This window comes from Dysidea avara, chromosome 7 (assembly GCF_963678975.1).
Source record: "Dysidea avara chromosome 7, odDysAvar1.4, whole genome shotgun sequence".
Classification (NCBI taxonomy): Eukaryota; Metazoa; Porifera; class Demospongiae; order Dictyoceratida; family Dysideidae; genus Dysidea; species Dysidea avara.
This window is the reverse complement of record NC_089278.1, coordinates 24,796,659-24,814,634: the sequence shown is the minus strand read 5'-3', so window position 1 is coordinate 24,814,634 and position 17,976 is coordinate 24,796,659. Positions and strand designations below refer to the sequence as shown.

The window sequence follows — 17,976 nt, the reverse complement described above, 5'->3', positions numbered from 1 at the left end:
TACAGTACACACATATCAGCTAAATCAATAACCAATAATCAAGATGACCAGCTGCGACTAGTACAGCTCACTTGCTGGGAACACCTTGATTAGAACTCCTAGCAATCAAAAATGAAAAACAAACAAAAAACAGACTAGAATATTCTATATCCAGCTAGTCAGGATGTGACAGATAAGCAGCACACTATAACAGCTATGGTGACCACCGAACAAAGCAACCGAGTGAGTCTAGATCTATTAGCACTACTTCAGGCAACAAGACAAGGTTGTACTAAGGTATTTGATCATTACCACATGCCAGCGGTATCATGCACTAGTTTATTGAAATCACACCAGGCATGGTTAACACACATACTTACACTATAAATAGAGATGTGAGATTGCCCTAAGCAGTATCAGATTAGTGACACATAGACACATCAGACTGGGCTGTGCCTCAATTCTCCGGATACGGGGAACACGTCAATTATGATTGTGTCAAGAGTGCACAAATAGGTGAGCCAATATTACTCACTATGACTGCACTGCGAACTGGGGACAGAGCGCAACTGCACATCAGCTAGGTCATCACATGACTACAGTGCTAAAATCCAACAGGCCATGCAGCCACTAAAACGCACTTGCATACACACGTACATTATAGATCAATAACAAGCTATAGCTACGGAATGGGATACTGATACTGCCAACTTTGCACCACGCTGGTGACACACCTATAGCAAGCAGTCTTAGCATAAGTCATAACTATGACCATAAAACTTCAATCAAACAAAGGCTGTAGTGTCACGCAGCTAAGTATCGATGAAGCTGGGGTAGTCCGCTGACAGCGGATTGCTCGCCAGACCAGGGCATGGCACTGATACAACATCACTCACTTAACATTTTGAAATATATTCCTTTCTATACCGGCCAGTATCAACAACCAATAGCAATTTGCAGCTCCTAAACTGCGCTGCTGGCACGGTTTACAGAGGTGGCCAGGTAGCCATGAATAGGGAGACACACGTGCCGGCTAACCCTATGGCGCTAACGCTTAACAGTGCCTATCAAAGGCGACAAGACCTCATCTGGGCGATAGGAAAACCAAGCTCAAACAAGATGATCATTTTTGACAAGGTTTAAGCTACTCCAACTAGCCACTTAGAACCCCCTGCTACCCCATTATGGGCTTTCTTTGGGCTATGGAACTCTCGTCCAGATAGGCTCGAGTTAGCTGCAGGGGCCAAAAATCCTACATCGAGCCATACAGATTACAACAAAGGCTCGAAAACGCAATAGCAGCTACGTGCTTGTCACCGACCTGCGTTGAGAGGGGATCACGTGCACCTCATCACGTGATTAAACAACCTGACCACCTGCCAAAAATAGCGATACTACCAGCATCTACTAAATGTAATTCGATGACTTGAATACTTAATACCACCAACAACCACAATACGTGATTCGATAAATATGTGCTAAATGGAGGTTAATAGCTTAACTGTGGTCAGCACAAAAAGAATCACGCATGCCTCCAGCCAGTTACGCACGTGATGCAGAAGGCGCCATTTGTTGGCTCGTGTGATCGAACTTCAACTCGTCGTGCGTAAAAGTGCCCCACCACTCCCAACCCCGTTCTACGAATTCCACCACATACTCCCTTACTCCTAATAAACAAGGAATAAGGTGAAAGGTCAGATCCTTCTCCACAACACGGGCTATGGAACTCTCGTCCAGATAGGCTCGAGTTAGCTGCAGGGGCCAAAAATCCTACATCGAGCCATACAGATTACAACAAAGGCTCGAAAACGCAATAGCAGCTACGTGCTTGTCACCGACCTGCGTTGAGAGGGGATCACGTGCACCTCATCACGTGATTAAACAACCTGACCACCTGCCAAAAATATAGTTAATAGCGATACTACCAGCATCTACTAAATGTAATTCGATGACTTGAATACTTAATACCACCAACAACCACAATACGTGATTCGATAAATATGTGCTAACTGTGGTTAATGAGTGGATGATGTAATGCGGCAATACCGAATTACATCACTGAACCACTTCATTAATAAATAAAATTAATAATAAAAAAACACCTTGCATCATGTAACTATAGCTACATCCGTTGCAGTACCAAAGTTCAAAACGCACAACTGCAAGATTTATACATGTCATCACTGGCTTGAAACCCTGTCACTACGCTTGGGCCAAAGTGTTGGAATACATCATAACATTTCGCTGAGTAGATCGAGAGTCGCGTATCCGGCTTGAAAAGTGAGTGTTTTAGTATTCTAGATCCACATGTACATTTACCTTTTCATGCGAAACAGCTATAGCTAATGATTTGTGTTCATTCAGGTAGTGTATATTGGCAGTACGTTGCAGGGCCGGCCCGGCCCGGCTTTATCAATGGCGAGCCGGTTCTGCTCCCCCATCTCGCATGTATTCTCCTATTACTGGGCGTGTAGAGTAGTGTAAACCATGTAGGGTACAGTCGGAGGTGGATAGTTTGTTTATTATAACTGGTACAGAAGGCAGGCTAACTTGAGTTGCTGGTCGGCGGCAATTAAGACCACTCCAAGAAAATTCATTGTTTCCCATTTCCCGCCCGCATGCAGATTCTCTTCCCGCATGGTCATTCATTATTATTATTATTATTATTATTATTGGGGGTACAGGTAAGGAGGCAAAGCCTGTCAAAACCTGATCTAAACAATCAAACTACTACAAAAATAACTATACAATATCATACTGGTAATCATAATAAAATCTATCTAGGTGTGTCTTAAACAAATTGGTTGAATGAACATTAACTGAGTCATATGGGAGTCCATTCCAATCATTTATAATTCTTACTGAATAAAAGTGACGGCGTGGCAAGCAGGTAGCGTGTGGTTTGCTGTCAACTAAACATTTTATTCGTTATTTATCCTGTGATTGCGTAGCAGTAACTAGTTTAGCATTCAGAAAGCCCATTTAGCTAGCTTTTCACTGTTCAGGTTCTTAGTTTAAATATTTCTACTGTATTCTTATCTGTAAGTCAGTTATGAATTTCAAAATAAGTGGAAATATCTATAATGGATAATGAACCGCCCACCCGCATGTATTTTTGAGGTCAATGAAATGGGGTACAAGGAATTTTCTTGGAGTGGCCTAAGGGAGTGACCTACCCACGAGTCTTTCTCGGGAATAAGTTTATATAAATATATATATTATTTTTTATATCTCCGGCCCTAATGACACTCCCTTCCACCCACATGTCTCTATGGAAAAACAAGCTAGAAGAAAACATAAAAAGGGAAGAAGAAAGAATTTACCTACAGAAAAGTCACCTAAAAGAACCTACAGAAGCCCAGGGAATGTTAGTGAACTGGTAGATGCTCCTCTGTAATGGTGAGATCTATTGCCGGGGGCACACCAATGCGCTTAGAGTGTAATTGAGAACCATGGATGCACATGATGGAGGAGCAAAGCAAGGAGAACCTCAAACTGCAACGGAGCCAGCCCATCACCACTGAATATGGGGAACTCCACTTCTCACTAAGTAATTGAGCCAAATGCTTATAGGTGGTAGTGGCTGCTTTCCCCGTTCCACCGGAGGAAGAAAAAACTAATGGGGTAAAGCTGCCATGCTCTACTTCACGTATATACGCTCCTCATAAGCACGATGGGAATAAGAGTGTGTCTATTATTTAGACTCTATTTAGGCTGTTTTAGGTGGGTAATAAATCTCATATACTCCACCTTGTTTTCTAATATACTCCACACCTTCAGGCACAATACAACATGTGCTCACTAGATTTATCCAATCAGTATGCATTTTTCACATGCAGTGATGTAATGAGGGCACTTATTTTGTCATGTGAGCATGCATAGTTACCATGGTGTTAGTATTATCGCAAGAAAACCAGCCGCTTTTGCCAAGCCTACAGCAGAAACAGCCGTGCATGAGATAAGTAATCTGAGTGTAACGTGAATTAGAGTCTAAAGCAGTTATACGTGGAGTCTATGAAATTTATAAACCCTCAGGCCCTTAGTAGCGCATGAGCGAAGCGAGGGCATTACTAAGGGCCTTCAGGTTTATAAATTTCATAGACTCCACATTGTGCCCATATAACTATTATTTCATTGAGCAGATTTGCTTTTAGTTTAATGATTCTAATGTTTGGAACCTAACTTCCTTTCATGATGCTCTTCCTGATCAGCAAATTGACTGCTATATATGTATTTTGTGTATAAACTTTTGTTTCTTTAAAATATTGCATATGTGTTGGGGTATACTGCCTGGATACAGTTCAGATGCTTTACCAACCATCTCAGTAGATGGTTTCTTGAAAGAAAGAGGCGTCATTTAGCACACAATGCGGTAGCTAGATGTGTGACTGTGGTTGAAGTCTTGACTGGCTGAAACTACCTCAATCTGAGCATTTTCCATCATTTGAAAAGAATTTGTGATGTACAGTATCTATACTTCTTGTTGCATGTTTTACAATTTTGTCTTGACCACTGATTTGGTACGAATTTTAGTAGTGGCCTTGTTGACTGTTGATTTGAGTTCTTAACCACTTAATTGTAGTCACCGAGTCAACTACAATGACTGAGTACCTGAGTGTGTGTCACCCCATATGCGGGTGATTGACCTTCTGCTGGTATACTACCCGCCTATTATGCCCCAACTTTTGCTGGAAAATTGATGCATCCCTAACTGTGAATTGACTTTGCCTGGCCTATATGAAAAGAGCAATACAGTGCGTGAAGTAATGTCAAATTGAGACAAAGAGATGTTTAATTTGTATTAATTATTTACCCAAGCATTAATTGTCTGAGCCAGACTGGGTTGATTGAGGTATATATAGCCACAAAATCTAATGTATACAACATTGTAATTTTATGACACACATTGGCTTAGATGTATTTGTTATGATTTGAAATTTTATCCCATTACGTATTTGTTTCATGATTGCTCTACTTGTTTACTGAACATGGTGACTATATTATTAGGTATTATAAAATTTGTATGAGACTGTTTTCTGATTTGTTTGCAAAATTATTACTAAAGTACTGCATATAAATAGCTAAGCCAAGTGGCTAGCAAACTTTATACTGTACACATCATTTATACCAAAGTAACTGACACTTTGGGATTGAATATAGCTGCATGGTACTATTCAAGTACCATTTGACTTAACATTTGAGTCAGGTGGTCAATTTATTTTTGTTGTGAACCAGGGTTCCAAAAAACAATAAAATTTAATGTCTATATTAGTATGGTAATTCAATGAAAAAGTTGTGGCAGCATAATCTGTGTGCTCATTTCTTCTCCTGGAGCATTAGACGATTATAGTAGCAGGTACCATACAGGTCAGGAATAACTATGTAGTATGTACCTGTAAAGTGTTTTTGATTTAATATCTAACCTTGCAAACTAAACGCAACAGTTATTAGTTGGTCTAAATGGAAGTTTAACATAGCCTGAAACAATCCAATTTAGTGCTTAACCAGGTGCTCACCCATAGCCAGTGAAAGCTGGCTCTGGGCGTGCGCTTGGTTATTTGGTTTACTGAAATTGTTTTCGTGAAAGTGTAGTGTGTGTACCTATCTATGTTTGTCTGTATGCACCCATGTGAGGTAAATTGTTAATAAAAGCGAAAAGGTTTTACAGGCGTTTAACAACTGAGAAACAATGGTGCAGGACTCGTAGACTACCAGGAATAACTTATCCCTTCAAGTTGAAAGGGGGCATATCCCCTCATACATAGTCTCGCATGGCCAGACCACTATCAGTGAGATAGGGTCTGGTGAGATAGGGCCTGATGAATAAAGTTGTAAATTTCCACCAAAATTCTGTGGATTTGATTTCATCGGCTAGCTGTACGCTGGCATGGCAGAACATAAATTTTACTGCAAAACTTTGAACAGGACTGATACTGGCATACGTAGCATTTCCCGGTAAGAACAGCAAGAAACTATGGTAACTGTTGTGCCCGTTAGTGCAATTTTATCAACACAATTCATCAGACCCTACCAATGACGTCACACAGAAAAAGAGGAGGCGAGATAGTGGTCTGACCAAGCGAGACTACTATGAACATGAACGAGAGTGAAGAGCAGCTTTGAGGCTTTATCAAGAGAATTTGTGGGAAAAAACACGAGTCAAACTATAAAACAGTTTAGAAGATACTTCTGTGCGTAGTATGTTGTTAAAGTGTTTAACAAGCAACATATTTTAAGAATTATGAAAATTTCATGAATTATGAAATCCGAGAATTACAATTATGTATTATTGCACAACCAAAAACCTATATTGATATAATAGTAATACATAGTTCCAGATGAGTTCATGGCGCCTGATATTTAGAAGTAGCACAACATCAACTTGTTGAAAATAATTGTGCTTTTTTATTATGATTGAATGACTGATTGACGGAGACCATGACTTACTCACTAACTCAAATCTCTCGTGTTCCAACACTGCTACAGGATGAACAATATAAATTAGTGTTGCACCGATATGCATTTTCCTTGGCATTTTTTCACATTTACTGATACCGATTATTTGCCTATTCCTGTAACCGATATGCCGATATTTACCGATATTCTTCAGAACAGGGGAGGAATTACCTAAAGTTTATGTGTATAAACTGCACTTGTAATGATAATGTAATTAATTGCGTGGGCGGCCGACTTTACAAGGTTTTCTACAGTTTTGCCACTAACTCCTTTCATGGAAAAGGAAGCCAAGTAGTTATAAAAATTCTAAGCCAGCTTATCAAACAGTGTTGTTAGTGGGACTCCAGAGTGAAGTGATCAACTAATTGCTTGGGCGGCCGATAACTATACACAGCCTACTATAACCTTGCAACCATACTTGTGCAAACAAACAAGCCAAAACAGTTACAGCAAACCACTTACTGCTACATTCACCACCTTCTTCACTTTCACCTGTTCATTGCCGTCATTAACGATTGATTGTGGGTTTCGGTTAATCGGCAAAATTATTTCCGCTTCGTAGCCGATACCGATACTTGTAAAATTAGCTAATATCGGCTGTTACCCATAATTCAACCAATTATCGGTGCAACACTAATATAAATGCCCAATTATCTCACCAAGGGTTATTACTTGCCATTGAGAAGAGTGCCTTTTGGCATGCGAAAAGAATCAAGACACACAGTAGTGTATCTTGCAGCCAAGAAAACTGGTACACCACACCGTGAGTATATTAACAGGAAGAAAGAAAACAGCTTTTTCACATGTGCATAGCTCCATGACCCCTGCACACCGTTTTTTCATTATAGTCTGCCAGGTAGGGTATGCCACACAGCAAATTTGATTAAATTCACAACAGCCATTTGCGAGATATGGGCGTTCAAAGTTTCATTTTCATTTCTTTGTTTTTTTCTTATGCTGTACAGGGGCTACAGGGGCTTTGATTTATTTTTGTACACTTTGCAAAAATTGCTATAAAATGCAAACGTGTAACTCGATTGCCTTGATCTGTGGCACAAATGAAGAGCGTGTAACGGTGGATTCATGTACAAAGTTTGCTGTGAATCTGAGGAATATCCAAGAAGTTATGAGCATTTATTCACGTAAAAATATCAAACTTCTGTCACTGCTACAGGGTAAACCAAGTATAAGAATAGCTTGAAAATTGGTATGTAGATAGACTGATCATTGTAGCAGTGCCTTTTGATAGTTTGAATAGCAATAGAGTTAAGAAGCAAAACTCAAACAAATGTAAAATTGTGGGATTGAGATGCAGTCACCATGGGATAAAAAAGGTATACAAAAAATGTCAGAAAAAACCCTACCAGAGTTTGAACCTGGGACCTCCATACCTAACACCTGCATCCTTAACCACTGAACCACTGCTACCTTGGCTGATCACCTCACTTAATTTAATGAAATTTCCAGTTGAAGTCTGCTTATAATCAAATGTTTGTTCTATTAGAAGTCTTCAAAAAATGTACACTCTATTAGAGTATTACAATAATATTATTAAATATTGAATTAAATCATGCATTTATCAGTTTGTCCTCAATGTATCTGCATAGAAAAGAAGAAATGTGAGTAAAAACAAACCTCAAAGTCAGCCATAGGCTGGTTTTGGGTTATAAGTACAAAAAGAAGTGAAATCCACACAAAAACAGCCAAGCTGTGAAAATATGGTGCAGCCTTAAAAAGCCTGGGTGAAAAAAGTTGCAAAATCAAAGGTGGCAGCTAAGAAATGGCCGTAATGACGTTATTGATAATAATAGCTATGTGCATTGTTAAAATTTATTAGCATTAACATCATTGCAGCCACTTCTTGGCTGCCAGCTTTGATTTCACAACTTTTTTCACCCAGGCTTTTTAATGCCGCACCATTTTTTCACAGCTTGGCTGTTTTTGTGTGGATAATTATTGACAGGAAGAAAGAATCATAACTTTCATGCACACGTAACTCTGCGCTCCCTTTTCAAATCGGAATTATTTTGTACTGCTAACGCCTTCCACCTTCAGCACCCCACATATCAATTAGAGCAAGATAGCCTGACGCAATTGTGAAATACAAGCCCTCAAAGTTTGGCTTAGAACATTCTTTTTGGAAACTTTACTAAAACCATTAATGCGTAGCTTGATTTTCTTGAACTTTGGTTCACTTTAAGAACATTTGTGGCATTTGGTGCAAATCTGATAAATAGTCATCAAGCTACAAATGATTATTTGCATTATAAGGGCCAACCTTTTGTCATGCCTACAGGGTTAACAACTGCTTATGGAAATAACAAATCAGTATGTGTATAGGTTAGCTCAAACCTTTTTGTAGTAAATCACATTGATTGCTATCAAATTAATGTAAGATCACATGGTCAAAATCATCTTATTTCTATCTTATATAAATGAAAACTCTAGTTCAAATGGAAAAATTTATAATTTCATTAATCTACCATTGGAAAATTGGCTTGGAGTTATATTCTAGTGCAGGATTTGTTTTGTTAAAAGTTGAACAACTGTAACATATCAAATTTTCATGAAAAATCAAGATATTCCACTGCAAAATATAAAGTACAATCATGCATACCTAACATACTTTGTTATAAAGACTAGTGCAACACTACTTTGTCGTCATTATATCCGTAGATAGGAAAAATTTTATAAAAAACAACTCCCAAAGTGGTTGGCTTTGGAATATTAAAAAGGTAAAATTTAAAAAACAACAACAACAAACAACAAAAAACAACAACAAACATCTAAGGCCTTTAAAGGTCTGGGTGGAAAGGTTGTGAATTAACAGTACATGGTGGCCATGAAATAGCTGCAATAATGGTTTTTAATAATTGGCTTTGTGCATTATTAAAATTTATTGTTATCAACATCATTGCAGCCATTTTTGATTTTGCAACTTTTTTCACCTAGGGTCACCTTTTTTATACAACTTAGCTTTGCATGGTAATACTACATGCAGTATAGTGGTAATGACCTTACATGTGTTTTCATCATTATTGCTCTCCATTACCATAGATGATGGAGGGTAACCACCCTGATGCTTTCAATTGGAGATCCTTACCGGGTGACAGACTTAATGATGTTTGCACTGATTTAGTTATCGTAAAGCTAGCGATCGAAATGACTTGCTGGGAACCTTTTGCACTTCCTTTGGGTCTAAGTGATGCTAAAGTAACTGAAATACAAAGGAGCAATCCAGATTACTTGTACCAAAAACAAAAATTTTTGATTGAATGGAAAAAACAACATGGATCCAAAGCATCTTATTACAAGCTGTTTGAATGCTTTGAGATGTTAGATAGAAGAGACCTAATTGAAGTTCTCATACCACTGTGTCTTGATCAAAATAAAGAAAGCAATCATACAGGTAGGAGATGTCTGGTTCAGATAGCATACACCCATAACATATTTGCAGTAGGGCTGTGCGATTATTATATCAATTATGCAATTAATCAATTGCAGCACCAATCATGATATGCAATAATTGAATCAACCTGTATCATAAATACTGCTAGTAAAGGAAGCCTCATGTCACAAAATAGAGACGAGTGACTGTTAAACCTTTGTAAATGAAAGCATTCAGCTCAGAATACACAGAATGCAGTTAATTACATAATTGTGATTACTGGATAGTAATCACTTACAATTGCAATTGAGTCACAATCGCACAGCGCTAATCTGCAGCATGTTTGTTACACAATTGTTTATCGCTTTGTACAAACATATTTACTTGGGTTTGTAGTACTAGTATAGGTGATGTTGGTTTCCAGAATTTTATTTTGATAGGGCTTAATGGTTACAGGATAGATGGCAATGATGATGTGGATAAAACTGTTCAGCAGTATTATGTTAATTTAGTTAAATTCTTACCAATGGATGATCCACTGTTCAGAGCAGAATTGTGCTCTGTAGGTTTGCTGCCTAGAAATCTCAAAAGTGAAATTTCATCTAAGCCAACGTCAGCAGATAAAGCTGAACATTTTCTTGACAACGGAATTAAAAGCAATAGTTCAAGTTTTTGGAAACTAGTTAAAGTAATGAAAAATACTAATGATGATAATGTACAACAACTAGCTGTACAAATCGAACTGCACTACAAATCAGGTAATTTATTGTATTCAGTTAATAATTATGTGTGAAATTATGAGAGCTCCTATGCATTCTGTATGTGGTCAAACATGCAGGGCCCAAGGCAGCTCTATTAATTGTATACATTAATTTATTTTGGACACATTGTTTTGAGAATCATTTTCTACAGTTTGTTTGCATAAAATCCACACTCAGTACTCCCATAAACTTACATAAAGATGCAATGATGTCATTAATATTATGCATGTGATGTTACACCATGATTATGACAACAGAAAATAAATTATGCCTAAAGAAATCATGGAACTAATCACAATAAATTATCAAACGGTACGGTAGTACCGTTTAAGTTTTTCCTTACTTTGGCCCCTTTCTGTTACACCTTTCTAGCTATAAGTCATTAAGTCTAAGTCCTTGAAATTAGGTTAGGTAATCCTAAGGCTGCAGCACATGTTGCTGTAGACCTTCAGTGTTGGTCACTGTAAAGTGTTAATAATAAAAAATAATAATAAGTAGGGATTGTGGGGAAACTTTCGCACACTGCCCAAAATTCCGCCTTCAAAAATCAACCTAGAACCATTTTACGCGACGAAAAGCACCTTTATGAAATAGTACAAGTCCATATAATACATACTGCAGCATTAAATATAACAAAACAGTTACAGGTGACCGAATATAGAATTTTAAAGAGATCACCAAAACTCGAATTTTAGTCTCACTGACTGCCTAACTGCCTCACTGACCACAGTCGCAAGGCTAGAGGCCAAACGAAGCAGCGTATGGTCACCATTTTATGTCACAATAACAAACCAGTGGGATGTGTCTTGGGGTTCCGATGAGTGTAGATCCTCTGCTCCTTGTCTTTTCTTTTATCTTCAATCAGGCTGCTTGTCTTCTTCACCCATCGAAACCATATCGAGGTGTTAATTTTCCGTATCAATGCTTTCTTTCAACAGCATATTTAGACGCCATAGAATTATTTCAGAGCTGGATTTCAGAAGCGCTTCAGTCCTGGCGCTACTATGAGAGGTACACTTACTAGATATCTGTAACTTCACGATTGCGATCCAGTTCACGATAGGTTTACGACCACGCCCACTAGGGACCCGCCGATTATGCTGGTATAATTATGAGCATAATAGATTCCTGAAAGCATTGAGCATAATGTTAGCATAATAGGAAGAATATTTGAGCCATACTACAAACCCTTGATGGTCAAAATACATATCACAGAAAAAGATTGATATACTCTAATAGAACAATCAATAACTCTAATAGAACAATCAGGCAGCTGACTGTTCTATTAGAGTATATCGATTTTCTCTGTCACATGCATATTTTGAAGAGTAAAGATGTTATTTAGCCGCTTATTATGTACCCATCGATTGATTTGTTTCAGTAGCTGGTACCCTCCAGCTGTCCAGCACTTGACAGCCAGTGTTGGGGGTGGTAGGCAAGGGCAGTCCTTCTAGCCCGGGGAAAAAAAAATCCATAACTGCAAATTTATTAGCAAAACATAAGAAATGAGGCATAAAGCTTGAGCATAATTTGAGCATATAAAATAGGTAAAATTTTTGAACAGTGCAGCATAGCATAATAGGTAAAATTTTGAGCATAATAGGCGGGTCCCTAAAACCCACCAAATAAAGATCTGTAATAGCGAAAGAGTACTGAGGCCCGACCTCTTAACAATCTAGCTAGCTGTATACTTAATAAACAAGATCACCTCAGGTCTAGCTAGCTGCACACCCCTTGGCTGACTCGAGATATATACTTTAATGAAACAGTAACTCTAATACAACAGTCATGTATGATAGAACAGTTACAAGTTACATTGTTATGGTAGACATAGTTATTTATATATGAAAAAGAAGTAAGCACAATATAAAATTAAGAAGAACTCCAAACTACAGTGAAGCCTGCCCATCACCACAAAATATGGGGAACTCCACTTCTCATTGAGCAAAAGGGCAAGCTGTTTATAAGTGATGGTATCTGCCTTTCCCATACCTACAGATGCAGAAAATACAAGTGGACTAATACAAGTTACATTGTAGCTAACTGTGCTACAACAAAAAAACTAAACAAACTAGTGTTTTAAAAATTGTTAATTTAAAAGTGAAGTAGGGATTATGCAAAAAAAGTAGTGAAACAAGAAATGAATGATGGTGTTACAGCATAGCTTAGGGGGGAAGTCCCTACTTTGGCACATTTGCTATTATTATTATTTTTAGTGTTGCACCGATAATCGGTTGAAGCATCCTTAACAGAGCTGATATTAGCTAATTTTACAAGTATCGGTATCGGCTACGAAGTGGAAATAATTTGCCAATTAACCCAAACCCACAATCAATCGTTAATGACAGCAATGAACAGGTGAAAGTAAAGAACTGTTTTGTAACTGTTTTGGCTTGTTTGTTTGCACAAGTATGGTTGCAAGGCTATAGTAGGCTGTGTATATTTATCGGCTGCCCACGCAATTAGTTGATCACTCTTCACAAAGGGTCTGGAGTCTCACTAAAATCACTGTTTGATAAGCTGGCTTAGATGTTTTATACTTGGCTTCCTTTTCCATGAAAGTGGTTAGTGGCAAAACTGTAGAAAACATTGTAAAAGTCGGCCGCCCACGCAATTAATTACATTGATTACATTATCATCACAAATGCAGTTTATGCACATAAACTTTATCTGCTCCTCCTTCCCTGTTCTGAAGAATTGAAGAATATCTGTGAATATCGGCATATCGGTTACAGGAATAGGCAAATAATCGGTATCGGTAAATGTGAAAAAATGCATATCGGTGCAACAGGGACTTCCCACTGAGCTATGCTGTAACACCATCATTCACTTCTTGTTTCACTACTTTTTTTGCATAAATCCCTACTTCATTTTTAAATCAACAATTTTTATAATACTAGTATGTTATTGAACCAGGTGATTTTTCCAAAAAATTTGTGTCTGTATGTATGTTTGTATGTTTGTTTGTCTTTCTGCACTGACGCAGGGCCGGAGGAGGGAAAATTGAGTTGGTCAGGCCATTGACTATAATGTTGAAATTGCTACTATATACATGCCAATGAGAGAGGAGCTGTTGCACAGTGTGCGGAGTACGAGCATCCTAAGGGGGTCTGGGGGCATGCTTCCACAGGAAATTTTTGAAAATTAGACACTCAGATATGCAATTTTAGTGATATTTCACTGCTAGCTAGCTATATAAATATGCTCAAGCCTATCTGTTCTTCAGACTTTCTATACTATGTATAATTGTAGACCTGACATACAGGGGACACAGCATGAAACTTGCTGTATAATTCATTTAGTTATAGCTAGCAATCAGAAGTTCAAGGGGGGTCTGGGGTGCAACCCCCTGGAGCTGCAGAATGTTTACAATTTAAAGGCTTGAAAATGCCTTAAAATTTAAAATTGATGCTAAATTTTAAAGTAAAACTAGCTAGCAACTTGCAACTTTCCCCCTAAATTTCACAGCAGCATGGCTCCCTTTAGCTAGGATATAATTACTATACAGTGAATTCACACAGCTACAATAAAAAGCTACACAGCTACAAAAATACAGTATACTACTATACTGGTGTTTGTATGAAGTGAACGGATCATCACGTATAGTAAATTAAATATACTGGTGGACAGTCACGAGACCAATCAGTATTCGAAATGGCGCGATGTGGGTGAGACTGAGAGTTTGCTCAGTATCTCGACAGGACGAGTGGGTAGTTGAAGAGGAGTGGTTTCTACTCAACATCTCATCCAGATGGCCACCATGTAATGTATGGGTGTACAGCTTCTTGCCACGGAATGAGTCATCTGGTTTGTCACTGCCAGCCCTTCGCTGGTTTGTCACTGCCAGCCCTTCACCCAGTAAAAGAAGCCAAGAGAGACAAGCCAAGGAAAATGCTAATGATTATTTTATGATGATTGAATTGTGATATATAAGTGTGCTGGTTTAGAATCAAAGAAGGCACCTGCCTTACACGTGATAAATGCCAACTGTCAGCACACGTGATACTGTACATAGAACCCACAATCATTTCTGTACAAAACGATACGAATGCTATGCTGTACTGTAAGGTAATTGGAGGTACTATACGTGTAGTTCTGTGCATTAGTTAGGCTGAGATACTAGGTAACTACTCGTGGCATGCTTTTCAATTACACCTGTAAAATGTACGTAGCTGCATGTAGATGTGATCGTCCAAAGATTGCATGAGAGTAATGTAGTTCGAGCTGGTCAGTTAGTTGGTTCAACTCCAGATTATTGGTCCGGCTCAGGCCTGACCAACCGGACCGTCTCCTCCGGCCTTGTGACATGAGAAGAGTGACTTATGCTAAAAGCAGCCTGTATGTAAAAAATGAAGGCTGTACAGAACCAGTATAAACCTTTGGTGGTAGGTAAGCTTCCACTTTGAGGCGGTTTATTTGTGCCAGCTTGAAAAAAAAGATGAACAGTGTTGGGAGTAATGCATTACTTTTGTAACACGTTATGTAATATTATTACTTTTGTGGTAACTAAGTATTATAATGAAATACGCTATAAAAACAAGTAATATAACTCAAGTTACTTTACTTACAAATGTAACACGTTACCTAAGTAATATAGTTACTGTAAAGAGTTGAACATTATGTAATATTATTACTACAAGTAACAACTGAAGTTACTAATCTCGTTAGTAATCCACTGAGCAATGCCTAGCCACAATGAAGTAATGAAGCCTACTGAATGAAGCTTATTCACCAGTTTCTTACTTATAACCAAGATTTGCACATTGCCCAACAACGAAATCATGTCACGTAATAAGGTGGTAGTTTCACACGTGACAGCTTAAGGCTGTGTACACAAAGTAATAATATTATAATACGTAATATTATTATAGTTACTTCATTTTTTGGGTAATATGTAACTGTAACTAAATAGTTCTGTAGCAGGTAATATGTAACTAGTTACTTTTAAAAGGTAGCTGTCCCAACACTGCAGATGAAGCGAATTTCTGAAGATGTTATGAATGCCTTTCACAATGGGCTACATGGGTATAATACAACTCCAAAAAAGTGTATCTGGCTGTGTAGGCTACCAGAAATAATGAATTCCTTCAAAGAGAAAGGGGCATGTCCCATACTTACACAAATGAAATGAAGGGCGTAAGACTTTCTCTAAACAATTTGCATAAGAAAACACGATAGACACACTATAAAACAGTTGAAAAGATGCTTCTGTGCATAATTTACAGTTTAAAGTGGTTTGTTAGAGTTACGCTTCCTTAGCCATGCATACCAATGTAGTTACCAAATTACAATATAATTCATGAATTATGAAATACAGTATTTACAAATCTAATTATCTAGCTGAATTAATAATAGCAATAGCATGAATATAAACTAATGCAATAAAAATTATTAATTTATAAATGAAGTAGGGTTCCAGTGATAAAAAGCAGTGAAACAAGAGATAATGGTAGCTATGAGGGAAAGTCCCTAGCTACTTGGCATTGTAGCAATGTGGGAAAATCCCTACTTGGCATTGTAGGAGTAATGCCAAAGTAGGGATTTTCACACATTGCTGCAATGCCCATCTCACCAGTGAGTTTGTTGCTGTGGCATAAAATGGTGGCTGTGTGCTGCTTTGTTTGGCATCTAGCCTTGCGACTATGATCAGGTAGGCAGGCGGGCGGGCAGGCAGGCAGGCAGGCAGGCAGGCAGGCAGGCAGGCAGGCAGGCAGGCAGGCAGGCAGGCAGGCAGGCAGGCAGGCAGGCAGGCAGGCAGGCAGGCAGGCAGGCAGGCAGGCAGGCAGGCAGGCAGGCAGGCAGGCAGGCAGGCAGGAAAAAGTTGGAGTTATAGTGACTTTTTAAAAAATTCAATATCTGGATGCCTGTAAGTGTTTCCTTGCTTTTAGTGCTGTAATTGATGCTGAATGGAGTAAGACTATTCCGTAAAGGTGATTTTTGCCATGAATGATATTTCCATGATGGTTTTTAGATGCTGCTTTTTAGTGGTGCGTGTCACTTTAGTGGGAAACCCTACTAAACGGTACGACTGTACTGTTTGATACATAGTTGATTAATTACCTATTTAGTTAGAATAGGATAGAAGTGGCATAACATCAACTTGTTTTTCATAAGTTGAGGTGTGCAGTATACTTATAGACTTGTCAAATGTACTTTATGAAACTTCAAAGCTTTATAACTGTTATCACGTTAACTAATGGAAATCGTATGTTAGCTGCTATGTTAGCACATTATTTTTGCTGAGCTTAAGTTCATTAGGAAAGTTCCATCAATCAATTGTTTTGCTTATTCACCTCATTCTATACATGCATTAGCATTGAGGCTAATTGTCGAGTGCTAGCAATAGTAGTAGCATATACTTATCACCAAACTTCACTGAAATATCACTGATTAAATTTTTCATTCGTTTTATCTCCCATATTACTGCGAAGATATATGTACTGGGGCAGAAACAAATGCTTGGATGCTGTTAAGAAAATCTGGTAATTGGTTAGCAAAAAAAATGGTACTTGAGCACTTGTTAAAATCAATTCATCCTCTTTTGGCCAGTTCATACGATCTAATCCAAAACAGCCAAGCTGTAAAAAAACAGCGCGGCCCTCAAAAAGGCTATGGTGAAAAAATATGTGAAATCCAAGGTGGCAGCCAAGAAATGGCTGTGATGGTAGGTTAATGGTAAAAATTTTAATAACTACAATTCAGGTGAATTTTTGTGCCGCTTGGTCTTGGCACAAAATTCACCTAAATTGCCGTTATTAAAAGATTTACCATTAACCTACCATCACAGCCATTTCTTGGCCGCCACCTTGGATTTCACATCTTTTTTCACCATAGCCTTTTTGAGGGCCGCACTGTTTTTTTACAGCTTGGCTGTTTTGGATTAGATTTCATTTCTTTTTGTATTTGTATACCCCAAAGCCGGCCTATGGCCGGCTTTGGGACTTTTTTAACCTGTCTTTTTTTCTTTACCACAAGAAGAAGAAAAGATGAAGCAAATGTACTTTAAATATTTCTGATTTTATCAGTAAATGTAGTACAAATTATATTTAAATAATACATTTATTTATTACAGAACTCTCCATGGTGGTTTCTTTGTAACTGAACACTCTACAAGGTGACTTCTTCTAGATGCTCTCTCTACAGGGTGAATTGTTTGTAGCTGAACGATCTACAAAGTAACTTCTTCTAGCTGATCTCTATGCAGGGTGATTTGTTTGTAGCTGAATTCTGTGCAGGTGATTTGTTTGCAGCTGAGCTCTTTACAGAATGGTTTCTTTGTAGCTGAACTCTCTACAAGGTAACTTCTTCTAACTGATCTTTCTACAGGGCAATTTGTTCGTGGCTGAATTTTCTACAGGGTGATTTCTTTGCAGCTGAACTCTCTACATGGTG

At 38.2% G+C, this 17,976-nt stretch overlaps 1 protein-coding gene across 2 annotated transcripts in view; it reads left to right on the top strand.

Annotated features, from left to right (window-relative positions):
* Nucleotides 1-2,118: 2,118 nt before the first annotated feature.
* LOC136260950 (NLR family CARD domain-containing protein 3-like) overlaps nucleotides 2,119-17,976 on the top strand; it is a 29,061-nt gene continuing 13,203 nt past the window's right edge. For both annotated transcript variants that reach the window (XM_066054872.1, XM_066054871.1), the window contains exons 1-3: nucleotides 2,119-2,259; nucleotides 9,493-9,844; nucleotides 10,264-10,581. In XM_066054872.1, coding sequence (XP_065910944.1) covers nucleotides 9,493-9,844; nucleotides 10,264-10,581 — 670 coding nt within the window. In that variant the 5' untranslated portion in view covers nucleotides 2,119-2,259. The remainder of the gene's footprint in view (nucleotides 2,260-9,492; nucleotides 9,845-10,263; nucleotides 10,582-17,976) is intronic.